Source organism: Sylvia atricapilla, chromosome 21 (assembly GCF_009819655.1).
Source record: "Sylvia atricapilla isolate bSylAtr1 chromosome 21, bSylAtr1.pri, whole genome shotgun sequence".
NCBI lineage: Eukaryota > Metazoa > Chordata > Aves > Passeriformes > Sylviidae > Sylvia > Sylvia atricapilla.
This window is the reverse complement of record NC_089160.1, coordinates 4,894,433-4,910,622: the sequence shown is the minus strand read 5'-3', so window position 1 is coordinate 4,910,622 and position 16,190 is coordinate 4,894,433. Positions and strand designations below refer to the sequence as shown.

Here is a 16,190-nt window from a genome sequence, read left to right as displayed (position 1 = left end):
GCCACAGTCTGACCACTGGTTTGGTGTCTTCTTGCTCGTGCTGGTGTGGAATGAAGCACAGAATGTGCCGGGAAACCCCCAGCCATGGGACTGGGCTGCAGGAGCTGGGAATCCCGACTGGGGGAGCTGGGTATATCCCGACTGGGGGAGCTGGGTATATCCCGATTGAGGACCTGGGAATCCCGATTGATGGAGCTGGGTGTCCCGACTGAAGGAGCTGGTAATCCTGACTGGGAGAGCTGGGAATCCCGACTGAGGAGCTGGGTGTATCCTGATGGAGAGAGCTGAGTAACCTAATTGAGGGAGCTGGATATCCCTACTGAAGGAGCTGGGAATCCCGGTTGATGGAGCTGTGTATCCCGACTGAAGGAGCTGGGTATCCCGACTGAAGGAGCTGGGAATCCCGATTGATGGAGCTGGGAATCCCGATTGATGGAGCTGGGAATCCCGATTGATGGAGCTGGGAATCCCGGCTGAGTGCGACTTTCCTGCGGCTGAGAAGCCACTGAGCAAGGGGCCCGCTGAGCTTACGTTACTTCTGGCGCTTCTGCAGTGCACACATTACACCGCGTGAAAAGTACGAAACCGAAAGCGAATGGTCTTATCCTCGCTGGTAATTAGCTGAAAAACTCCCTGCGGGGACGAGCGTGCCCTGAGGGGCGGCGGGGAGCAAAGGCTTCGGCGACTCGAGGGGCGAAACTCCGCCTGGCAATCCTGCCGTGCCCCGGGCGGGACCGGGCAGCGGAGGCGGGACGGGGGCGGGTGCCGCTGTCAGTCCCGGTGCCGGTGTCGGTCCCGGTGCCGGTGCCAGTGCCGGTCCCAGTGTCAGTGCCGGTGCGGGTCCCGGTACCGATTTGGGTGCCAGTCCAGGTGTCGGGGCTACTGCGGTCCCGGTCTCGGTCCCTGTGTCAGTGCCGGTCCCGGTCTCGGTGCCGGTGTCGGTCTCGGTCTCGGTGTCGGTGCCGGTCACGGTGTCAGTGCCTGTCCCGGTTTCGGTGCCGGTCCCGGTCTCGGTGCCAGTGTCAGTGCCAGTCCCGGTCTCGGTGCCGGTCTCGGTGCCAGTCTCGATGTCAGTGCCAGTCCCAGTCCCGGTGCCGGTCCCGGTGCCGGTCCCGGTGTCAGTGCCAGTCCCGGTGTCAGTGCCAGTCCCGGTCCCGGTGCCGGTCCCGGTGCCGGTCCCGGTGTCAGTGCCAGTCCCGGTCTCGGTCCCAGTGTCGGTGCCAGTCCCGGTGTCAGTGCCAGTCCCGGTCTCGGTGCCAGTCTCGGTGCCAGTCCCGGTGTCAGTGTCAGTCCCGGTGTCAGTGCCAGTCCCGCTCCCGGTGCCAGTCTCGGTGCCAGTCCCGCTCCCGGTGCCGGTGCCGGTGGCCCCGGGGGCTGCGGGCCCGACGGCTCCGAGGCGGGTTTCCCTCCCCGCGGTTCCCGGCGGCGCCGCGCGGTGGCGCCCTCGGCCCGGAGAGCGGCTCGGTGCCCCCGGTGCGCACCGGGCACCCCCCGGGCCCGCTCCGCCCCGGGCAGGGCGGCGGCACCGCCGGGGAGGGCAGGGCAGGGCAGGGCAGGGCAGGGCGGGGCGGGGGGCGGCGGGCTCGCCCCGGGACGGGCCGGGGCCCGGCGGTGAGAGCCGCCGTCGGGGCGGGAGGAGGAGGAGGGGCCCCGGCGGTGGCGGGCAGAGGCGCGCATGGAGCGGCCGGGGAGCAACGGGAGCTGCCCGGGCTGCCGGCTGGAGGGGGGCCCGGCGGCGGGAGCGGCCACCGGCTTGGCCGCCGTGCTTATCTTCACCATCGTGGTGGACGTGCTGGGCAACGCGCTGGTCATCCTGTCAGTGCTGCGGAACAAGAAGCTCCGCAACGCCGGTGAGCGCCAGGCGGGCGCGGGGCGGGCGCGGGGGGCGGGCGGAGCGGAGCGGCCCCGCACCGCATCCCGGCCCCGCATCCCGGCCCCGCATCCCGGCCCCGCATCCCGGCCCCGCATCCCGGCCCCGCACCGCATCCCGGCCCCGCACGGTCCCACCGCTGGCCGGGCTGGAAGCCGCGGGGAGCGGCCAGAGCAGAGGCGCGGTGCCGGGCTGGGGGCGGCATCTCCGGGGGGAGCCCCGGGTGCGGTGTGCCCCGGCCGGGGCTCCGCGGTGCCGGAGCAGTGCCCGCGCTCTCCGCTGAGCGGGCTGCCGGCTCGCTCTCTGCCCAGCCCGTCCCGCTGCTGCTGCTGCTGCTGTCCTCCGACTTTTCGAAACTTTTGTCCCCCAGAGGCAGCTGCAGACGGAGGAGCCAGCTCAGGTAAAGCCCACGTCCCCTGAGCCGAGCCGCGCTGGGAGGAGCGGGGCAGAGGCGCAGGTGAGGACGAGCCCGAGTGCCGCGTCAGGTGCTGAGCGGGAGCCGCTCGGCTTTTTCAGACGAGTCCATTACAACGCTGTACGCTTGCTTTCGTGGTCCAGCCTGTCGGTATTTTTATCGTAAATCTGCTATGCTGAAAGCACGGAGAAGAATTTACATGGTTTTATCATCGCGGGTAATTTGGAAGTCTGCTTTTGTAGCCTGATGTATGGACCTCTCTGATGAATCCATCCAGGAAAATCGTTAAACTGATGCTATTCAGCATTTTTAAGAAGACTGTGTTATTTGAGGGTGTAAATTTCTTTCCTTCAAAGTCTTGTTATTTTAGCAAAGAAATAGTAACGAGTAACAGTATTAACAGAGAACTTATTCTGGATATAAGTTGCTCTGTAATGACTTTCAAGTAGTCTGTGTAGTACTGCTTAAATTGTACTGTAGAGTATGTTTTGCTGAGGACTACATCACTGTCTGCTTTTATAGAGAGAGACATAAAATGACCTTCAGTTTTATAGCTTGTAAAATGGCTTTAATGAAATATCTGTGGTGTTTATGATGTTCAAGTTGGAAGTATTTTGAGATGCAGATGTCTCACTGTCTCTCTCAGTCTTCTGTAAATAAGCAGTAACTCAAGAGGGTTCAGTGAAAGTACCTGATGGATGAGGCTGACGGGACAATTTCCCTCCAGTACCTCTAACATTTGATTGATTTATTAATGATAGAAAGCACAGAAATGGCCATTGGCTTGGGCAGGAGCTGGATTCAGTGACCTCAAAGAGTGAGTTGCTTTTTAACTGGTACATAAAATGCTGCCCATAGCACCCACAGTACAGACAGGCTGTACTGGGTTTATGAGCAACTGCAGTATACTTGGAAAAGGTATTTGCTCTTCTCTTCAGCTTTGCTTTAAAATGTGGGTGCTGCAAGCTTGTCATCAATGGTTCTGGGGAAGAAAAAGAAGCCCCTGACCCTTCTCCCCAAGTTAACTAGCTGTTTACATCTGGCTGCAAGCAGATTTGAAGCTATTAACTGCTTTTATAACCTTTCAAATCATTGATCACTTGAATGCATTTCATGTTTTAAGACTGCCTCCACTGTGAGTTGAGTTAAAGCTCCCGTGAAAGTGAAAAAGAACAGCTTGGTGTTGAAGTGATCACGGAGATATTTTCCAGATCTTAGTCCTTGTCAGTAGCCTGTTGTCTGCTCTCTGTACAAGATGTCAGCGTGTACAAATAAAGTCAAGACAAGTGCAAACAGTGCTAACCTTCCTGATTTGAGGGGACGTGGCTCTTGTTGCACACAGAATTGAGGGTGACTAGTGGGGAGCTCAGTGTGACAGACTTTGAAGCAGTGCTAAGTCCCAAGACCCATTTGTTTTGTTCACCTGAGCACTGTTCCCCCTTCAGTGACAGCTAAACTGGGAATCCCTGTGCTAAATCACGAAGGGGTTCAGCAGCAGGAGGGTGAGGTGGTCAGGCCAGTGGGGGTGGTCTGACTCAGTAAAATGTCTAACCTGCATCTAAGTGTGGTCACCTCGTGTTGCTGAAAAGATCGTGTGTGCTTGGGGTGTCCAGGCAGTACTGCATCTCTCTGTGCTGGGAGGTAAGCAGTCTGTCAGCCTCCCTGGATGCAGGACAAGAAGTCAGGGATCTCAGCTCAGTTCAGGCTCCTCCTGACATGTGAGCAGCCACGTGAATGAGGGGCTCATCTGGAGCCCAGCAGCCAGATTGAAGTCCTTTGGACAAAGAGTTTATCTGCTCATGTGCAAATATACCCTAAGCCAGTTCAATAACTGAAAAGGGCACCTGTGATGGCTGTGTCAGCTCTTGCCAAACCCTGGAAGGACAAGTCCTGTGCTTCTGGAGCAAGCTCACGTGAGGTCACCCAGCTGGAGCTAAAACTGTGTTGTCAGGATAAGCTGGATTCAGGCTGGGATGTGTCACTGGCACTGCTTCAGTAGCTGTAATGGGTGATGACTCTTGTGAGGATGGAGTTTTTGGGCCATTCCCCTGGACATTTCTGAAGAACCTGGCACTTGACACTCCAGCACTGCCCACAGCTACAGGAGTGTGACTGTTGGGCAGCATCTCACATCAGCATTTGCCTGGAACTGAACAAAGGCAAGGAGGTGAGTGGTGCCCGTGGATAGAGGAAGCTGGGATTCACTGAAAGCCCCAGGGTGTCCTTTGTGGTAGACAGTTCACATCCACAGCTGACTGTTCATCCAGCTGGAGAACTTCTGGTGTTAAACTTTCCTACAGCCAGCTGCCTGGACACTTGGAGATATCTGTGTGGTCAGAGAGGTTCAGGAAAAAGGCTTTGGTCTGTGTGTCCACAGTGCAGGGCAGTGACATGATTGAGGGGGAAGGGTGTGAGGAATTAACCCTGCTCCTCTCACAGGAAAGGTGTTTTTATATCTTTATGGGAGGGGTGAAATTTTTTGGCAGCTGAGAAATTTGACAAACCCGACCATCCTACTTTTGCACTGGGGGAGTTGGGGAGAACTTGCTCTTTCAGGAGGAATCACACCACCTCTCTTTCCCCCTGGGGAGGTACAATGTGAGTTGATGTGTCCAGTGTTGTTACTGGGAGGTGCTCAGAGTGCTGAGATCAGGACCCAAGTAAGGAACAATGGTAGTGAGCCGTGTATAATGTGGCACGTGCAGGATCAGGACCAGCCAAGGCTGCTGGCATGGCTGAGTTTACAGCTTTCCATTCTGGCTCTGGCCAACTCTGCAAGTGTGAAAATCAGCTCTAAAACCAGCCAATATTTTTCAATGAGTTAGCCTGCTCCCTAGGCAGAGCCTCTGGCAATACCCTTCTCTACTTCTTCTGAACTCGCTGCAAACTCAGGCACAGAGCCCAAACACACATTCCCTGGAAACCCACGTCTCCCAGCAGGGCTGCCCGGAGCTTTGTGTGCAGAGAGCAATTTCTGCTGCCTCACAGGCCCTTTTCACCCTTGAGAGCATCATCTTGGGGATCCGAAACCTCTGTAGGGGCAGGCAGCACAGGTACAACTCCAACAAGGGCTCAACTTTTTAATCCTCTGGATGGACACTCTGCTAGACAATCCCAAACCTCTCTAGGGGCAGGCAGCACAGGTAGAGCTCTAACGAGGTCACTGGGCTCAACCTTTTAATCCTCTGGAGGTACACTCCACACGGCTGTTTGCATAGCAGGAGGGATTTTTGTTCTTGCACTGTCCCCCCAAAGTGAGGCGTCACACACAAGTCCGTCTGTGTTATGTCAACACGCTCACCTTTGTCAGCCAAACGCAAACTCCGAGGAGAAATACTGGATCCATTTGACAAGGCCTGCCGACAGAAAAGCGTGTTGATGAACAGGAGTTGTGTTTCCAATCCCTGAGCACGGGCAGGGTGCTCAGCCTGCACTTCCTTGGGTCAGCCGTTTGCCCTCTGGAAATGCTGGCACCGTGCTGAGGTTTTTGTTTGCTTGAGCAGGGCTTTTTATTTATTATTTCAAGACCTCTGGAACTTCCTGGCTGGCCTGGGACGTGCTTCTGGTTTGTTGGTTGTTTTTTTTTTTTTAAAGTCAATGTTAGGAATTTGGGTGAGCTCCTCCTTAGGCTCTGAGTCCAGGTTTTCTGGTTACAGATGTGAAGGATGGTTTGCAGATGGTGTTGGGGATCCTCCCAACTCACTTCTCAGAGAGGATTTTGCTATGGCTGAGATTTAAGTCTTCCTTATTTGCAAAGATAATGATTATACTTTCTGCATCCTCTATATCAGGGTACTTTGTGCTTTTTTAGCATCAAGCCTAATGTATTGAGAGATTGTTGCTTTTTTTCCCTGATAGACCTATTGACTCTAGGCGGGTTTTTTTTTAATATCTTTAGCTTTCTTTATAAAATGTGTCAAATTCTATAAAATTTGCTCTAATTTTATAATGGAATTCTGGGTATTTTTACCTTTTTTTTTTTTTTAAATTTGGCTCTTGTCTTAAAAAATTCCTATTTTAAACCAAATGGTTTTTTTTAGATGTACTGTTGCTTTTCTTGGTGGGAAAGAGGGCTCTGCTAAGGCATCTTTAAGCATCCTCCAATAAGCATTGTCACACTTACTTATATTTAGCTGTTTTCTCTCAGTTATTTTTGTGTCTGCTTCTTTCTAGTTTTGTGAAAGTGACCTTTAGGAGATGTTGTTTTGGACCATGTTCTGTCCTCAAATGTAGCTGGGAACTGTGATTGGTTTTCTTCCAGCTACTGCAGGATTTCCTTGTCCTAGAAAGCTATCTATTATATGTAGGTGTTGAGATTTATTTTTTAAATTTTTTTTTTTTTAGCACCACAAACCCTCCAGCATCTGCCATAAGCCTGAAATGACACCTCTTCTTGCTGTACATTGTGGGTAGATGCTTCAGGAGCTGCTCATCTGTTCCACTGATTCACTTGTCTACGGCAAACTCCCACCAGTGCTGCTGATGTACCGAGGCTCTCTGAAATGAGGGGGGCCCTGCTGCAGGTGGCTGGGCTTTCTGGGGGGCCCTGGGTGGTGGTTAAACAGTGAGAAGGTTGCTGGCACTCCAGGGTCTCCCCTTCCCCACCTCTGGGTGCTCTGAGGTGAAAGGGTGGCACCCAGCACCCCCTTGAGCAGGGCTGGTGACAGCAGAGGGCTGAGCTGCTGACGAGTGTCTGTGCTCTTGAGAGGGGCAATCCGTGCCAGGGGTTGCTTTTGGCGTTGTCACTGGTGCAGCAGCTGGTGGGGGATGAGTTTGCCATGCCCAGGTGACTGCCAGTGCTCCCCTCGTGTGCCCCCAGGGATGGGAATGGTGCCTGCAGGGTTAGTGCTGCTCTGGAGGAGCCTGGCTGGGGCTGGGGCTCAGCACAGCGAGGACGTGGGCTCCAGGGCTGCTGCAGAGTTGTTGGAAATGGTCTCTCGTGGGGTGTGGTGGGCTCTGGGAGCAGCAAAGCAGGAGGGGATGGACCTGTCCCTCTGCTGCAGCCCCTGCTCCTGTGGCTCTGCAGGTGGGGGCTGAAGTGGGGCTGCAGGAGGTGGGAGAAGCAGGAGTGGCAGTGGGATGACACCTGGGAGAAAATCAATTTGGATTAAGGTGAAGTGTGAACTTTAAAGTGTAATAGGAGCATGAAGTGGAGAACAGTCTTGACCTGTCTTTTCCTGGAAGATGTTTTGCACAATGAGACACAGAAACAAGGCATTTGTTCAGGCTGTGTTTGAGCCCCATGGGGAAACTATTTGAAGAGGTCTCTGATGGCATCACCTTCACATTCCACTGCTCCTGCCTAGGTGAGGGCTCAGGCTGGATTCCCATCCAGGTGCTGGCACATCCCAACTTCCAGCAGTGCTGCTCTGGGCTCCTCCTGGGCTGTGTCAGCCACTGTCCTGCTCCAAGTGGTGGCATTTGTGGCCTCATGCTGTGCTGCTCCCATGCTGTGCTCCCAGAGCTCTGGAGGAAGCAGCAGCTCACTCAGGCATTGAGCAGCTCCTAAGTTGCTTTGTAGCACACTAGCTTCAGAAATAGTTCTAAATTGGTCCTTCATGCAGCTTCATTGGGGTTCCCAAGGGGATTCCATCCCATCAACTCTGTGAGGTCAAAGCTTCCAATATTTGGGTTTGCATATTTTTTTTTTCTAGGGAAAAAAAGTCTTTATGTAGATGTGAGTATTTTTAGGAACGCTGGACCTCAGGAGCCCCTTTGTGAAAAACTCTGTGTAACTCCCAGCAGAAATTTTTGCTCCTCCCACTCCCAAACCTCAGTTTGGAGCAGGGCTTGAACACAACACTGTAAGTCATGGGTGTGTGGCTGGGGAAGGGATTTGAAGCCACAAATCCATTAGTCACTCAGTAAGTCAGCAGTGCTCAGCGTGCACTTCAGGTGTACCAGTGGTTTGGGAGCCAGATGGTATGTGGTCAAGTGATAAATACGTGATTGGAGAGGAATTGTTGTGGTTTGATGCTGGCCCAATGCCAGGCACCCACGAGAGTCTTTTGCTCACCCTCCCCTGCTACAGCTGGGCAGCAGAGAGAGAGAAAAAATAAATTAATGAACACTTAATGAGTGAGATAAGCAGCGGGAGAAACACTTCAAGGACAAAACAGGCTCAACTTATGGTTGCAAAGTGAATTTATTACTAACAGAGTCAGAGGAGGATAATGAGAAGTAAAATAAGCCCTTAAAACACCTTTTCCCCAGCAGCCCCTCCTTCTCTCCTCACTGACAGGGCAGAGGGGTTTGGGTCAGATCATCACCAAGATTTTCTTCTGCTGCTCTGGGAGAGGGGTCCCTGCCCTGTGAGGCTGTCCCCACACAGGGGACAGTTCTCTGTGACCTTCTCCAGCCTGGTCCACCCTCAGGGGCAGCAGCCCCAGCACAGCTGCTGCAGTGTGAACTGCCCCATGGGCATCCAGGCATCACTTCTTCCAGCCTGGGCAAATCCCCTGTTGGTGGATCTCTGTCTCCCATGGATCCCCTGCTACCAACAACCAGTCTGTGCAAAACCAGTACGGCAATGAATCAGGTTTCCACTAGAAACAGTAATTCTGGCGTTTCTGAGCTGAGGAATATTTGTCTCTGCAGTGTTTGACAAAAGTTCTGTTACACATGTAGGTCTCTGGACAGTTCCCTACAAACTAGTCGAAACAAAAATCCCATTATTAGGAAGATTTGTGTCTTGTACCATGTAAAATAACACCCTGCCTCCCCAGATGACCACCCTATGGACAGGAGAGTTCAGCACAGCTCTGAGTTCCTGTTCTCAATCCCTCCAAGCCCCAGTGCCCTCCCTGTCTCTCTAGCAAAGGCTCTTTCCTTTTCAGCCCCGAAGAGAATTGCTGCCCAAGGACTTGATGTTCCTAAATGATCTGGAGAGCCAAGTGCTGGCATAGATAATGGTAAATAATTAATTACCTCGCAGACAGTCCTTCAATAGGAGCTGGAACGTGTTTCAGGAAGAGGGAAGGTGGGCATACGTGCTCCAAGGAACTGTTCCCTGTGATTAATTAAAAGGCTTAGAAAGACAACTGTCATGCCATGGCCTGTAAATAAGATGGAAATTAATTCAGAGATGGGTTTTGTAGGCTTTTCTCTTTTTTTTTTTTTTTTTTCTCTCATTTTGTTTGCATTTTGTTGTTTGCATTTTGTTTGCTTTTGTCTCTCTGTGCAGGATGTTTAATCCCTCCCAAGTCTGTCGCACAGCAGAGAGCAGGAGTGCAGGAGGACAGGACAGTCCTTAGGAGAAGGCTGTGCCATGGTCCTGTGACAGTCATGTCTGCAACAGCCCCAGTCTGATGGGACTGCTTTTTCTGGAAGATGTAGAAGGAACATCTACATCTGTGGTGTAGCTTTCACATGGTTAACTCTCCTCATTGCTGAGAGCTGGGATGAGGATCAGGGACTCCCTGTCTCACCATCCCCTGGATGCTTTATGGAGAGACCTCAGATCTTGCTTTGTTGAAAAAACCTTCAGATGTGGTGTTGACAAATGCTGTAGGGGACTGAGGTGCAGCAGCCCAGAGTCCCACCTGCCCTGAAGCCCTGCTTGTCCTTTGGCATGGATGATGCTTCTGGGCCTGGGGCAGGAGTGTACCCAGAGGGTGAGGGAGGAGGGGGAGAGGTGGGAATGCTGATGGGCTGGTGGGAATCCGAGCAGGAGTGGTGATGGGAAGGAGCAAGCACAGCAAAAGCAGCCCGTGGTGGGATGCTCAGACTGAGCTGCACCTCTTCCCCACCCTGAGAAAAGGTGGGGAGAGCTGGCAGCCCCTCCTGTTCAGACATTCATGTTTTGCAGTGAGGGAAGGTGGCTCCTGGTGGTTTCTAGGAGCAAACCCCAGCCCTGTGGTGCTGAGCAGGCACACAGCCTGCAGTTCCCGTGGGCTCGCTGAGCTGTAGCTTAAATGGAGTTTAACATATTTTACCTTGCTCTTGGCCCGTTGTCTGGCCTTCAGATCTCAGCTGTGAGCTTTATTTCTGCAGATACTGCAGCAGAAAATAGATCACATTTTATCTTAATGGGATGGGTGAAATCCACAGCAGAGTTGCATTTGGCTGCATTAGGAAATGGAGCCCTGGCCTGTGGTGCCCCAGGGGATGCTGCCTGACAGGCAGGAGGGAAGGAGCAGCCTCCCTGCATGAGCCAGGATGGGGGCACAGGGCTCCTCTGGTGGCTTTAGCTCTGTCCTGCTTCTGAGGATATTCAGAAGGGGCAATTTAAGAAAAGGAGATGTTTTGCAGGTGGTGCAGGATTCTCCAGTGACTCGTGCACAGTAACTAACTTCCTGTCCTATGTGCTGCAGGGTGAGACCCTATTCCCTTAGGTGATCACTGCAGCTTGAGCTGTGCCTGGACTTGCACACAAACGTGGCATAGGAGGGTCTGTGGAGTGAGCAGCAGGTAGAGAAGAGGGAGTAGAAGACTGGAGTCCTGGTGCCTGGGTATGGATTTGGGCTCTGCTTTTAGGGTAGAACTACTGGGGACTGAGAGATGCTGATTTGTGCTCAGGACTGATTCTTCTGCACCCACCCAATGCACCTGCTTGTCTCCTGCCTGCATCTGCAGGCCAGTTTCAATGGCAGCAGCCATCCAAACCTCACTGTGCCAGGTCTTTGGCCCTCAGTCCCACCTGCAGGCTGCTAAAATACCCCTTTCCAGTGGCTTGCATTGGCCCTCCCAATGCATTTGTCAGCTTTGGGGCTCCCCTGGGCTGCTGGAGCACCCCTGGCTCATAGGAGAGCAGGGTTGGCATCAGCAGGAAGGCTCCAGGTTTGCCTGGTGAGGGCAGAGCTGATGGGAGCTGTGGTTTTGAGGCACACTGATGGAGGAGGGAGGCGTGTGAGGCTCCTGCTCGTGTCCCTGAGGGAGCGGTGGGACAGGGATGGCAGCGTGGTGGCACTTCCCTTGTCCTGCTGTCAGTTTGTCTTGGCCTGTTTCTAGGAAAATGGATTATACCACGTTCAAAATATTCACTACCGGATTTATTAATATTTCAAAAATAACTGACATGTGTTTCTTTCAGAAATGGTATTCCGTGGAAACCCTCTCTGTTTATCTGCTGGCATTGCCAAGCACGTACTCCAAAGCCAACATCCACGCAAATCACTGCTTTTTTAAACAGAATGGGAGAACAATGGCCTGTGTCATTAGCCTGGCCCCGTGCTGTCTGAGGACAAGGGCTGTGCTTTGTGTCATTCCCTACCTGCAGCTTTTCCCTGGAATTGTCTGGGTCGTATCTCTGTGTTGGCACTGCCAGAGGTGCCTCAGGGAGCAGAGCCAGGGCTGAATGGCTGGGCAGTCTCCTTCCACTACTACACCTTTGCCTGGGTTTGTTCTTCAGCCTCAGCACCTCTAGAGACGGTTCTTCAGTCTCTACACGTCCTCCCTCCTCATCTTTGAGATGCTCTGGGGCTTTCTGAGTAGTGTCTCAGCTGTGGAGTGCTGGGAAGGTGGTGACAGGGGCCAGCCCAAATACCAGCAAACCCTGGGAGTGATTGCCCAGCCTTACAGCACAGTCCTGTGGCTTCTCTGTGTGTTCAGGGAGGAGGTCAGAGCTGAAATTCAGGAAGAGTTTGGCCAGTGATGCCACGAAGACGTGGGCATAAGGTGCATTAGCTTTACCTCAGTTGTAGTGAACACACTTTCCAATTCCTGGTACAGAGACTGAAAGCAAGTTGTGACAACATAGAATATTCCTGGAAGATGTTTCCAGTAGCATTTGGAGTAGCCTGGAGTTGCCAAAGTTAGTATTCCTGCTTTTCTCTCAAGCCTTGAATGTTGCAGGAATGGGGCACCTACCACCTCTCTGAGCAGCCCATGCTGGTGGCTCACCATCCTCAGAGTAAAAATTTTTTTCCTAATATTTAATCTAAATCTACCCACTTTTAATTGAAACCCATTACCCCTTGGTCCTAGTGCAACAACCCTTGCTAAAATATCTGCCCTCATCTTTCTTACAGGAAAGAAAGGTGAAAGAGATTTTTCATTTCTTTAGGTACTAGAAGGTGCTGTAAGGTCTCCCTGGAACCTTCTCCAGACTGAACACCCCCAACTCTCTCAGCCTTTCCTTCATAGGAGAGGTGTCCCAAAAATGAAGATGAGTCGAAGAGTTAGCTGTCCTCTGCTTTCCATCTCTAGTTCTGCCTGTTTTCTTTCTGGCCTTTCCAAAAATATTCACAATTTTCAGTGCTCTGCTTTGCAGGGAGAAATTAAGCTAGAATGAAGTATACTGGTGCCTTTATGTAGAAGGTCATGTTGTCAAGGCAGAGTTGTATCTTGGCTGTTTCAAGGGAAGACTAGAAATGAAAAAAAAATTTTTTTCTACCGTACCTAAGATGTGAGCATTAAGTCAGTGGTGAGCTCTGCCATCACGTCTTGTGTCTTACACAGTCTTTCTGCTGACCAAAAGTGATTAGTCAAAGTTAATTGGACTAAGTGGAAAGCTTGCTGACAAAACACTTCAGGCACCAAAATGGTCAGAGATTACAGTATGGATTACAAACTCTGCCTCTGCCGTGCTCATCCGTGGGAGTTTCTGTAGGGAAGGCAGAAGTTTGGGGTGAGGAGCAGCAGAAGAACACAGGTTTGGTGGCAGAAGGAGGAGCACGTGTGATGGGAACAGGATGGAGACTTGTGGTGGGAGCTGCTGAGTGAATCCCTGCCTTGGGAGAGTCAGTCCTGTGTGCTGGGAGTTGCTACCATGGCCAGCAGTCAGAGCAAGGAGGAGCAGCAGGAATCACAGCTCTGCTGTCCCTGGCACATGTTTGCAGCTCCTGCAGATGTTCCACCTGCATTCCTTGCTGAGAGACATTTCCAGGAAAGTTCAACAAACCCAGCTTGCTGGAAGGTGCCCCACTTCAGGTCACTTCTCACCCAGGTTGGGAGGATTGAACATCTCTGGCACGTGTTCTGGTCTTCTGGTCCTTCTGGGACAGAATTAGAGCATGCTTTGTTTCGGAAGGGATTTTCAAGATTATCTCATTACAACCCCACTGGCACTGGTGTTGCCCTCATAGGAAAACAGGGAATTTGTAAGGCAGTGCAATTTGTTCCTGAGCCAGTTCCTAATGACCCAAGGCCTTGCTGGGGGCTCGAGGGGGCTCTGGTTTTCAGAGCAGTTGCAGGGAACAAAGCAAAGCAAATTCCCTGCCTGGTCTGGACTCGCATGGAAAGGTGAGGCAATGCTGTCTGCCAGCACCTTGCTCTAAGTCTTTCCAAAAAGCAAGTCAGGACAGAAAAGCTGGGGACTGACTTGAGGGAAAACCTAGATGAGAAAACCAGGGTTTCCCATGCAAGGCAATGAGGGTGTAAAACTGACTTGCCTAATTAAGACAACAGGCTAATTAGCCAATGAGAGAAATCTTTCCAGTGTGGATGTACCATTGAAAGCCATTAATTAAAAGTCTTGCTAAATCCCAGACTTGGCAAAGCCTTTGATAATAGTGTACAAGAGGAAGAAATAGTCAGCACTGTGTCCCTCAGCACACACAGAGCCTTCTCCATGGAGTCTTTAAAATAATAAATTTGCTTTGGAATAAATTATACAGATATGGAAACAGAGCAGTGGGGAAGCAACAAACAGGGCTTACAAGGAGCTAGACTGTTTCAATCTTGCTGTGGCAGCATCTGTTCTTCCTTACTGGTATTTTGACTCCAGTTCTCTCATTTATTATTTCCTTTTTGAGACAAATTTCTCCCAGGAGAGGCTGGATTTCTCCTGATTGATCATCAGCCTTACAAAGCCAGTTGGTGCTGCTGGGCTGTACCCATTGCTTTCCCAGACCAGTCTTTTACAGTTTCCTCTTACCTTTCAAAGTGATCCTTTTAATCATTTGCACCAAATGTGTCAAGATACAAATTTTTCCTTCCACGTGGAATGAAGATAAATGATCAACCTCTGACACCTTTCTCCTGGAATGTTATCCTGGTTTGTAATCAACTCTTCTTTTTTTTTTTCTCTGCCCTGTTTTTAAATGAGTTTCAGTTCCTGGTAATCAACAAAACTCTCGATGGCCTGATCTGGCAGAGAACTTGAGAGGGACTTTGTACAGGGGCTGTAGGGACAGGAGAAAGCAGAAGGGCTTCATGGTGACAGAAGGCTGATTTAGATGAGATATTAAAACAAAATCCTTCACTCTGAGGATGGTGAGACACTGGCACAGGTTACCCAGAGAAGCTGTGGATGCCCCATCCCTGGAACTGTTCATGGCCAGTTTGGACTTGGCTTGGAGCAATCTAGAGGAAGATGTCCCTGCCTGGGGAGTTGTTGTGTCAAGCCCTTGCCCACAAGCTTTCCTTAGCTGAGCTAAAATTGTCCCCAGATTTTGTCCCTGGAACGGGAGGACACAGCATGTCAATGAAGAGGAAGTGCTGAGCAGCCCTTTGTTGAGTTTAACTTTCTGCTGTGGACATGTAAGACAAATTCATTCGAAAATAGAAAGCTGAATGGTTATTCTGCACTGTGGTGTTGTAGACAAGCATTTCTTTTTTTAAAAGAAGATCAGGCAGGGAAGCCAATTCCTGCTAAGCACTCATTTTGTGTTTGTCCTTTCACACACTCTTTCTTCTCGAATTCTGCTGAGACTGATCTTTCACCAGGAAATGAGGAGGGTTAGGGAGAGATGCTGTGTGTGGGGCATCTGAATGCACTTGGTTGCTGACTGCAGGATGGGTGAGGATGCCAGCACAGATGAGCACCTGGCATTGCATTTCTTCAGAAACCAGTGGCCCTTTCTGTTCTGAGGGATCTCTTTTAACTGCTGGACTTTCTTGAAAGCAGGGTTCTCAGTGTGTGCTGAATCCTCTTTAAAGTAACTGGGTTGGATTGGAATTGGCAGCTCTGTGAGTACTGTGAGGAGCTGGTGGTCCAGCTGTGTTTGCAGTGGCCTCCTGGCTGCAGTGCCACAGCTCTGAGCTGCCACACCAACAGGGACTGCAGGGCTTGGCAACTCCCTGTTGGGAGCAAAGGACACACTTTTGTGTCTCTCTGTGGGGTATTGAGCCTGTCCTGTTCTCCCACTGTGCTGAGTGGTCCTGGGGGCAGGAGGGCATGAGAATGACTCCACTCATCCTAAAGCTCAAAGCAGAACTGGAAAATCTCCAAGATCATTGAGTCCTGCCATTAACCTAACACTGCCAGGTCCATCATTAATCCTGTCCCTGAGTGTCACATCTACACAGTTTTTGAATGTTTCCACCAGCCTCGTTGCCCTTCTTTGGACGCAAATCACTTGAGCATTACTTGAACAAGTACTTGAACAGCTCTGCTCTAACAGGAAGATAGATATTTTGCAATCATGCTAAAACAAGACTCTATAAAAGTCTTTTGATTTTGGACCTTTTGTCCTGACTGGTGCCAGCTTTAAAGGTGAGGTCTCTGCTGAAGTGGCCTTGAAGTGGCACAGGAATAGAACAGGAGAAGCTGTTGCGGAAATTCCCTGTGGTGTTGGTAAAAGGACAGTCTAAAGTTGAAGTGTCCTTCAGTGGCAAAAGAGATGAAAGTAGCTTTGGCTTGGGTACAGCCCCTTTCTTATGCCTCAGCCTGTGATCTCTGTGGCTGTGTGCTTGTCCAAAATGGTTTTCAGATTCCTGTTGTGGAGGGTGTGAGTGGTCAGAAAGCCCTTGTGCTGGCTTTCTGGGCAGCTGTGAGCAAACCCCAGTGCTGCTGCTATCCTCCCACAAAACTGGGCCTGGTGATGTTTATTCTTATCTTCCACCCTTGTGAAGGGAAGACAGAAGATGTGATTTCTTTAGGATGATGACCAGAGCCTCCTTTCCAGGGGCCTGCTGCCCAATACACTTCAGACAGACTGTGTGCTGCTCTCTCTGTCCTAGACAAGGAGATTTTTAGAGCTGTGCTACCTGAAGGAAGCTAAGATCTGTTTGTGTTTGTCTGGT

The 16,190-nt window shown here is 51.4% G+C and overlaps 1 protein-coding gene across 1 annotated transcript; it reads left to right on the top strand.

Moving 5' to 3' along the window:
* Positions 1–1,591: 1,591 nt before the first annotated feature.
* Positions 1,592–2,368, top strand: LOC136370578 (melatonin receptor type 1C-like). The gene is made up of 2 exons (XM_066334066.1): positions 1,592–1,850; positions 2,241–2,368. Exons 1-2 carry the CDS (start codon positions 1,676–1,678, stop codon positions 2,288–2,290), a joined length of 225 nt encoding a protein of 74 aa, XP_066190163.1. The 5' UTR covers positions 1,592–1,675; the 3' UTR covers positions 2,291–2,368.
* Positions 2,369–16,190: the final 13,822 nt, after the last annotated feature.

Bases quoted from the DNA above. Each gene is read 5' to 3' on its own strand.
- LOC136370578 (XM_066334066.1), top strand. From the start codon at position 1,676: ATGGAGCGGCCGGGGAGCAACGGGAGCTGCCCGGGCTGCCGGCTGGAG. The intron at 1,851-2,240 runs GTGAGCGCCAGG...TTTGTCCCCCAG, and splicing joins CAAGAAGCTCCGCAACGCCG to AGGCAGCTGCAGACGGAGGA.